The sequence below is a fragment of the Corythoichthys intestinalis genome, chromosome 2 (genome assembly GCF_030265065.1).
Source record: "Corythoichthys intestinalis isolate RoL2023-P3 chromosome 2, ASM3026506v1, whole genome shotgun sequence".
In the NCBI taxonomy this organism is placed as follows: Eukaryota; Metazoa; Chordata; class Actinopteri; order Syngnathiformes; family Syngnathidae; genus Corythoichthys; species Corythoichthys intestinalis.
Window position 1 is genome coordinate 17,940,041 of NC_080396.1, and position 10,117 is coordinate 17,950,157.

Genomic DNA, 10,117 nt, shown 5'->3' on the forward strand with positions numbered 1-10,117 from the left:
AATCGATCCGAGTGAAAGTTCGATGCACGTGTGAAAAAAATGAGTATTCCTTTTTATCTGGATTAAAAAAGCGCCACGGATCAGAGACATCAAACTCGTTCATAAAGGCTCCAATTGTTTTGGCTGATTTTGATTGTGGTACTGAGGTCAAAGAGGAGCGATCCAATGAGGGATCTAGCCAGCAATTAAAATCGCCGCCAAGAATTAATTTATATTGTGCCAAATCTGGTAACATTGAAAAAATCCGTTTAAAGAAACCCTCATCATCCCAATTTGGGGCATATATGTTTGCAAAGACAACCTTCACCTCATAAATATGGCCTAAAACAATAATGAACCTACCGGTAGAGTCTGAAATGGTCTTAATATGAACAAAAGGAATGCTTTTATGTAGGAGTACTGCCACCCCTCTTGCTCTAGTGGTAAAGGAGGAGAGAAATATCTGGCCTACCCAGCTTCGTCTTAATCTAAAGGCGTCTGTATTTTTAAGATGAGTCTCCTGCAAATAAGCAACATGAGCATTAAGTTGAGATAAATGATGTAAAATCTTACTTCGTTTAATAGGGTTGTTCAAGCCTTTACAATTCCAGCTCACAAATTTGACATCTCCACCTAGTTGAGCATTGGCCATCGCAAAGAACGAGTAAAATTGGAAAAGAGTACACCTGATGAGGCCAGTAATGGATCAACTTGACCATATGCATACAAAGAGAGATATGTGCCACCCTCCCCATGTTGAACAGCCCAACTCATCCTGGGCTTCAACCCCAATATAACCCATTGAAAAACAACAAAAGTAACAAAACCAAAAACAAAACTCACTCTTAGCAGAAGCATCCCAAAAGGGGAGCATGCTATCTTACCTAATGACATACTAAACTCTGTCATAACTTAGCAAACTACCGTTCCTTTTAACGGCCTGGGGAATGCTAACATGAATTGTCCATCCACATTACAGTGCTAATATTGAACACACAATGCTCGAGAAAAAAATAAAAAATAGTAGAGCTACACTGTGCTAAGACCATGTAGCATACTATGCGCCGGGTAACACTGCCCATGGTCATACAGGAAGTGAACGATGCCGAGGATCCACAGCATTGGAGGGCAAAACCGAATAATACATTCATAACAATAATAATAAACTTGAGAAAAAAGACGAAAACAAAACAGAAGTCTGCGCACGTTCCCAACATTAATATAGGGCCCGATAACATCAGGACATGATCGGAGGCGAAAAAAAAAAAAAAAAAAGGCCGATCATCCTCCGTAGTTTAGTGTCAAGCAACGTACCTTGTAGGAACAGAATCGCAGAAATTACTTATCTCGAGTCTGAGGTCTCTCCACAGTAGCATCCGGATGAGAGGGAGGGAAACAAAAAAAAATCCAGCCTCCTCCAAGATGCTCAAAAAGTCAAAATTGCTCCAAAATAATTCCAGATTAAGGGGCAGCGTCTGGACAGGGTAAAAAAAAAAGGCGAGGAGAAAAAATAAAAAAAAGTCAAGTTCCCGATTGATCCTGGGATTTCAAGAGAGTTTTGGTGACGAATTCCAAAGCCTTGTTCGGGTCTTCGAATCGATGAGTTGGCCCATTAGGGATTGTAATGTGTAGCGTGGCCGGGTATCGGAGTCCAAATCTCACATTAGCACACGAGTGAAGCTCCCGCTTCACCTTAGCAAATGCAGCCCTCTGTTTTGCTACAGTAGGGGTGAAGTCTTGAAAAATATGGAGCCTCTTCCCATTGTGCAGCAATGGTGATGCTTCTCCCGCCCGACGCAAAATTGTGCTCTTTTCCTGGGACATGTGGATCCTAATGATCATCGGTCGCGGAGGTTCGCCATCCTTCGGTTTAGCACGCAGCGTGCGGTGTGCCCAGTCAAGCTCGGGTTCGTTCTCGAGGCTTAGCATGTCGCCCAAGAGCTTAGCAACAAACTTAGTCGGGTTGGAACCCTCAGCACCTTCAGCTAAACCCACAAGTCTAATATTATTTCGTCTTGAACGAGCTTCCAGGTCTTCACATTTCGTGTTTAGGGACACCACCGTTTCCGACAGCTTATCCACCTCAGCCCTTAGGCTAGCCAGCTGAGTTCCGTGCTCGTTAGCCGCACGCTCAAGGTCCGAAATAGTTTCTTTCTGAGCCTCGATCGTCGTAACTACAGGCTTCAGAGCTTGTGCCACTTCTGTTTTAACAGACTCAGAAATTATTGTCTCGAATTTTGTTACAATTTCCGTTCGAAGTTCATCCATCATGCCTTTGATGCTACGTAGCATATCGTCGTTTGCCGTCGGCCGTGGCGGGGATTCGGACGCCGTTCGTTGCTTACCTCGGCCACCTTTCGATGGGTCAGTTCTCTGTCGGAGGCTCGCCATTTCCACAACCGCCGATCTCAAAATACGCAGCAGCACAGTGTGTGCTAAATTCCAGCAGCGGACAGTTTCACGAGTTTGAATAGTGGCATTAAATATAGCATTCCCACGGAGCGCCTGCGACACACGTCCTACATGGCGCCAGGCCCTCCGTCCACCACCTCCTTCTCCTTTTTTAACCTCCTCGTCTTTTTTTTTTAAAAACTAAATATTAGACATCAGTTAATGATTCTAAGCTAAACATGACAGACATTTCGGATAATAAATACGATTACTTACCTTCTTTTTCTGGCTGAGTTAGAACAAAAGCGGTTGCGCGACGTCTGTAAATGGGGGTTTCCAGGGTAAAACAAACAAATTATAAATAGTTGGGGGCTTAATGCGTCATGAATCTAGTATGGCAGCATATAGACATTGTTCTATCAAACTCAACAGTTTTTTTGGCTAAAATACAGCAGTTTCTTGTAAAGAGGAGTGCAAGAGCAGAAACTGCTTTTTCATTCTTGTCTGTGTTTTCCGCCATATAATAGTCATGATTTTTGGGTCATATACATTTTGGGTCATATAGACCACGCTTGTCTACCAAATGTTAATATTGTGGCCTACATGACCCCAAACCATGATGCCCATGTACTAGTTAGTAGAGGTGTGCATCGGCACTGCCCTCACAATTCGATTCGATTACGATTCGGAGGACCATGATTTGATTCGATTCGATTCAGAGGGTCACGATTCGGTTCGATTCGGCAATGCATCGCGATGCCTTAAAGCCTGGGATGCATTAAAATTCTAAAGCAAAGCATATTTTTCGTGAATCATGAGGCACCACGATCGGTCAGACATTAAACAACTTTTTATTGGCTCTTGTGTCACTCCTGGTTGAAGTCAAATGAAAATACTTTCATATATATATATATATTAAAAAAACAAAAAACAAAACAGATCACAGCATTTAATTGGTGCTTTGAATGTGACCAGGGCTTTCTCTTTTTTTTACACACAATATAGCAGCCTTTCACACAGTGCAACATCTGAACTGTGCAAAATCAGTAATAACGGTCACTGTATTTTAGTCACAACGACCCATCAATAAAAATATTCAAGTAAATATGAAAGAAAACGAAAAAGAAAATATTGTAGTGCAGCAGCATCTTTATCGCAATATCAATCCAGGGGTTGCAAACAAAACATCAACTAAATTGCAATGTAGAACAAAAGGAAAATGTAGGCCTAGCCCACTATATATGTGCAATCAACTTAGAAATGCAATCAGTAACTACCACATAACAATAAAAAATAATGAATTAAAATGAAGTGCAGCAGCATTTTAGCAGCCATAACAATCTGTTTCAGCATGAGGAAATATCAGTTGTTTGCAATCGAGAGAGCAGAGAGATAGTAGAGGTTAGATCAGGCCTAAAAAATCCAGCCCGACCCGACACGGCCCGCTGGTATTGAAGCCCGACCCGGCTTGGAGTGACACGGGAAAAAAAAGCGCAGCAGCAGCCATTTATTTTCATTTCTTCGAGTTGACAGAAAAAAACGCAAGTTTTCTTAATGTTTAAATAGTCTACATATTTTTATGATCATTATAAAAACATTTACACAACAAAATAACGCTGGAAAAGTTTAATATTAAAAAAAAAAACATGCGATTTTGCAGACACACAGAGGAGAAGATTCAAAAGGATCACATTTGTGTTGCCTTTGTGTGCATAAAAAAGTGTATTAATGAATTCTCAGTTGGCAGAAAAAAAACGCAAGTTTTCTTTAATGTTTAAATAGTCTACATATTTTTATTATCATTATAAAAGCTTTAACACAACGAAATAACGCTGGGAAAGTTTAATATAAAAAAACATGCGATTTTGCAGACACACAGAGGAGAAGATTCAAAAGGATCACATTTGTGTTGCCTTTGTGTGCATAAATAAAAGTGTCTTTCATAACGAATCACAAGCGCCACAGCGGCGGAGAAGAAGAAAAACTGGGCGGCGCAGTGCACAATCAAATGCACAATACAGAGAGCCTGCTCTCGGTTTATCCCTTTTTTTTTTTTTATTATAATTTATTAGTCCAGCGCGCAGCCCGACCCGACCCGACCCGAACGTGAATGCTTAACATTTTGGGCCAGACCCGACCCGTTCGGGTTCGGGCACAAGATCTAACCTCTAAGAGATAGGACATAACATAACAATGGCTGAAGCGGAGAAAGAGGGAGCGAGAAAGATTATTGATGCACCTAAGACATTGAAAGCAGACATCTGGAGACATTTTGGCTTCTACGAGGTTGGTGGGCAACTTGACCAGAGTTATGCGGTGTGTAAAAAATGAAACATGAGAATAATAATACAAATGGGGGAACCAAATCCGTTGCATCACCGGAATTGCGCAGGGAAGATTTTTGAACGTACTTATATATTTTAAAATGCGCTGAATCGATTCCGCTTGTTGCCCGCATCGAATCGAATCGTCCATGCCCCGCATCGGGATGCATCGCCGCATCGATTATTGTTGACACCACTACTAGTTAGTATATTGATGCAAAAGGGTTATTTTTTGAATTACCTTAAAACTTAGACTTGCTGTATAAATGATTTAAGTAAACCTAATCCAGTTGTTCATTTTTTTAGTTAATTTTACAAATTCTTTAAAAATAGCTCAATCGCACAACTCAAAGCAGGTATTTTATATGTTTAAAGTTCGACTTGTTTAGTATTTGGTCTATAAATACTTCTAATCCTTTGTTTATCTTTTTTTGCTCCTAGGTATTACGCATACTGAGAAAGAGCAGGATGGTGTTTGTATGATAGAACATGTCCAGTGTCATAATGTCACTCACTCCTCCTCGCAAAGTTTTCAGGCTGCAATGCAGTTGGTCAACATCCAGACATTGGCCTTCACGCCAATAAATGTACTCCCTTGGAGGGTTTATCTGTATACGCACACTGAAGCCCCTCCTTGCAGCACACTCATACTGGGAGAGTTACTTTATACTGGAAATGCAAATGAGGAAGAAGATGCCTTTGAGCACACGAAGGGCTACCACGATGCAAATATAATTGTGGTTGGAGAACAAATAGAGAGAAAGGCAAATCATGAAGAGGACGTCACATTAGAAGGGAAGAACAAGAGTGATTTGACAAAGGACAATGGACAAGTAGCAAAACTAAAAGTGACTCTAAAGCAGAAACCGAGAGATGACAAAGCTCTGAGGGGTTTCCTTTCCATACTCACCACTGTACTTCATACACTTTCTCCAGAGGGAGAATGAATGTTTTTAATGCTTCTTACATTTTCTCCCTGTCTTTGTTTAGAAACATTTACTGTGTGAAATATTTACATCCTGTTGTGGATATGGGTGTGACAATACAGTCCCTGACAAAAGTCTTGTCGCTTATCCATTTTGTAGAAACAATTGCTAATAACCTGACTTTTAATTATTCATTTGGTTTCAGAAATGGCTCATATGAAAGCTAAGACCCCCCCAAATGATGTTGAATGTACAAAAATATATTTTTGTTTTTACTGAAAAAAGACATCATTTAATGAAGACATAAAAGGTCAAATTTTGGCAAGACAAAAGTTTTGTCGCCTACAGAAAGTAGTGTGAAAATTGAAAAAAAAAATACTTCAAATACAAAAATATGTTACCGGTACATAACATAAGTGAATTAAGTAGTGGTGCTGTGAGATCCAAATTTAATATTTTGTATGACTTCCATGGGCTTTGGCAAGGATTCATACAATTTATTGATGAAGTCATCAAGAACATGAAAGAAAGCAGTCTTGCATGCCTCCCAGAGTTCATCAACATTCTTGGGTTTCGTCTATCATGCTTCCTCTTTCATCCTACCCCAGACATGCTCAATGATGTTCATGTTTGGTGACTGTGCTGGCCAGTCCTGGACGATCTTGATCTTCTTTGCCTTGAGGAACTTTGAGGTAGGGATTGAAGTATGCGACGGAGCACTGTCCTGCTGCAGAATTTGTCCCTTTTTATGGTTAGGAATGTATGAGGCAGCTAAGATTTGTTGATATTTCAGACTATTCATCTCTCAGGTTGCAGGCAATTAAAAAACCGTGTGGCATTTGCCAAGGCCCAGAGCCTGTCAAAAGGATGGACGCTGGAAAAGTGGCAAAAGGTGGATTTTTCTGATGAATCTTCCATTGAATTACACCACAGTCTCCACAAATATTGCTGGAGACTTACTGGAGCCCGCATGGATCCGAGGTTCACTCAGAAAACGGTGAAGTTTGGTGGTGACATCATTACCAAAATCATTGTCTGGGGTTACATCCAGTTTGGGGGTGTGCGAGAGATCTGCAGGGTGGAAGGCAACATAAATAGTTTGAAATATCAACAAATCTTAGCTGCCTCTTACATTCCTAACTATAAAAAGGGACAAATTCTACAGCAGGATGGTGCTGCATCGTAGCCTGGTACACCAGACTCAACGCTGTTCCAGCTATTGAGTCTGGCCACCATTCCCACGGAAACAATTTCCAGGGCGGAGCAAGCCACAGCAAACAGACAGCGGAGTGGACCAATCAGCGACGGGCAGACATGACGTTAGAAAAAAGGCGACGGCAGGACGAGGGACTTGCGCGCGGAAGTAAACATACGAAGAGAGCGGAGTTTATTCGACATGGCTAGCGCGAGACAGACTGTTGTCAATGACTCGTTTCGATGTGTTTTTGGTCATTTAAAACTGATTTTACCGTGGATTGGAACATATTCTCGGCTCTGCCGTTCACCATCTGTGTTGCTGAAGAGACTACTTTCGACGCGCAAGAGTGACGTTGCTCGTGAAGAACACGTCACGCAAATAAACGAATCTGATTTGTCGATTGATTTTGTATCTGCTCGAAAAGGCCGTTAATGGGATGGTTCCCAGACTATTTCTCTCAGTGTTTGAAAAATACAGGGAGAATAGTCTGGCAGAGCCAGGCTAGCTGCATCGCATACTTCAATCTCTACCTCAAAGTTCCTCAAGGCAAAGAAGATCAAGATCCTCCAGGACTGGCCAGCCCAGTCACCAGACAAGAATATCATTGAGCATGTCTGGGGTAGGATGAAAGAGGAAGCATGGAAGACGAAACCCAAGAATGTTGATGAACTCTGGGAGGCATGAAAGACTGCTTTCTTTGATGTTCCTGATGACTTCATCAATAAATTGTATGAATCCTTGCCAAAGCCCAAGGAAGTCATACAAAATATTAAATTTGGATATCACAGCACCACTACTTAATTCACTTATGTTATGTAACATATTTATGTATTACAAGTACATTTTTTGTTCAATTGTCACACTACTTTCTGTAGGCAACAAAACTTTTGTCTTGCCAAAATTTGACCTTTTATGTCTTCTTCAAATGATAAGTCTTTTTTCAGTGAAAGAAATATATTTTTGTACATTTAACATAATTTGGGAGGGTCTTAGCTTTCATATGAGCCATTTCTGAAACCAATTGAATAATTAAAAGTCAGGTTAGCAAATGTTTCTACAAAATGGATAAGCGACAATACTTTTGTCAGGGACTGTATATCGATATGGGGATATATTGCGATACTTTGTATGCCAGTGGATTATCAAAATATAGTTTTTAAAAGGTTTCACTAACAGGTTGGTACCGAACTTATCAATGAGAAAAGTGTATGTTTACTCATTGGCAACCTTTGACGGTGATAGATTTCCAATCCATTAGGACTGAGAGGGTAAACTGGGCACATTTAATTGACAAAACAATCGGTAAATGAATCGTCATCTATTTTGATAGTCAATAAACTGTTTAGAAACGTTCTCATAATTGTCATTGTATTGTAGCTTAATTTTTTTAGGGTTTTCAAGTCATTGGCTGCTATTGATATTTGCTTATTCGTCCCTCCCATTCAAAATGAATTGAAGGTGGAACGCCGTCAGGGGAACTAAAAGGTGAGAATTCACACATTGATTTCCCAACCGGTGTATTAATAATTGTTGTATCGCCATATTGTGAGATCATTATCGTGAGCCTTGTATTGAAAATCATATCATGAGACCCAGAGAGGTTCCCACCTATAGTTATGGACTAGCAGGCACGTGCAGAGGGGGGGCGAGCGTGTTTAAGCACCTGCCCCTTTTCCCCTACATGGCCAAAGTGCCCCTTTCGACTGGGCTTTTTTTAATTTAATTTTATTTTATTTTTTTGTGCGTATATGCGTGCTGGCCGACTGTGCAGGCACGCCGTGTACTTTACTTGACCACTGAAAACACCTTTAAAATAAAAAAATAAAGGTCTGCGTGCCGCTAAACTGCCATATATACAATAATAATTTCAATTAAAAACGATATTTAAAAAAATATATATATATATATATACCGGTGTATATATATATATATATATATATATATATATATTATTTTTGGGGGAGGGGAATTTTTTTGTAATATTTTTTTTCTGAAAAAATATTTTTTGGGATTGAAGCACGTAGTTCCTTTTTGAGTCTCAAATTTATTTTTGCATTCAAACACATTTTTTTTTGCTTGAAGTGACTTTTTTTTCAATTAAAAATATATATTCTGATTGAAGCAACTTTTTAATTGAAGTAACTTTATTTGATTGAATAATAAAGACACAATTCTACCTCCATAGGTATTGAGAGAGAAAGAAATTAAGAAACCTTTAAAAATAAAAGCCACCGGGGAATCTGATATTTTAAATTTAAGATTTATATTTCATTTTGTAGGCATGCCTCGTAAGGAAAGGAGGTTGAGGGATTAAAAAAAAAAACAGGAAGCTGGATGAGCCTGCTAAAGGCAGTGAATCCCTCATCAGCTGGGTGAATAGCATAATTTGTAAGACCAACAGTTTGCAAGGATATTCAGGTATAGAATACAAAAATGATAAACAATTACAATGTTATTGCTCGATAACACTTAATGTCATTACTTTATTAATTATGTACTACAGTTGTCTAATATGGATAGTAATGAAATAGTAGTTTTGAAAAAACTGCTGAAGGTGGCTCAGTGACCATCTGATGCAGTCTGTTTTCAGATGAACAAGTTGAGGAAGGAAGTTTTGATGTAGAGGTTGAAGGAAGAAAAGAGGCAAAGACTGACTGAGCCACAGCCAGAAAGTGATGACGGTGTTGATTTCTATTCACTATTCCCCCCTCCCAATTAAAGTTCGTCACAGTCACTGCCAATTAAACTGTAAAGCTGGTTAAAATGGAAGTTATGTTGTTGTAAGGTATTAAATACTTGTTCATGTGCCCCTTTCGATCTATAAGCACCTGCCCCTCCATCGGTCTCTGCACGGCCCTGTGGACTAGTGATCATGTTCATGGTACTGCAAAAGCCAACTGATTTTCCTAGTCTTAACTATAAAACTGTGGCTCTTAAACTAGGTTCGATCGAATACCAGGGGTTTGGCGAGAAAAGTAAGGGGTTTGGCAGCGAGGTTCGTATTGTCGTTTGCTTACTAAATCCAGGCAAAGTGGGATTTTAAACCAGGTTTTGGACTAGTTTGCCTCTTAATTTACAAGCTTTATTCCATTTTTTAAATTCAGTTCAGTACTTGGTTCCCTCCTCTTCATTCTTTACATCCTCTCCCTTGGTCAGATCATCCGTAAATTTGGTCCCCAATTTCACTGCTATGCTGACGACATCCAAATTTACATCTCCACAAAAAAATCTCGCACAGCACCGAATCCACACTTCACAACTGCCTCAGTGAAATTAAATCCTGGATGCAAGCAAACTTA

The 10,117-nt window shown here is 39.8% G+C and overlaps 1 protein-coding gene across 2 annotated transcripts in view; it reads left to right on the forward strand.

The window, feature by feature from the left end:
* Window positions 1–5,838, forward strand: part of ap4b1 (adaptor related protein complex 4 subunit beta 1) — a 101,144-nt gene extending 95,306 nt beyond the window's left edge. For both annotated transcript variants that reach the window (XM_057822940.1, XM_057822948.1), the window contains exon 14: window positions 5,136–5,838. In XM_057822940.1, coding sequence (XP_057678923.1) covers window positions 5,136–5,641 — 506 coding nt within the window. In that variant the 3' untranslated portion in view covers window positions 5,642–5,838. The remainder of the gene's footprint in view (window positions 1–5,135) is intronic.
* The last annotated feature ends 4,279 nt before the right edge of the window (window positions 5,839–10,117 follow it).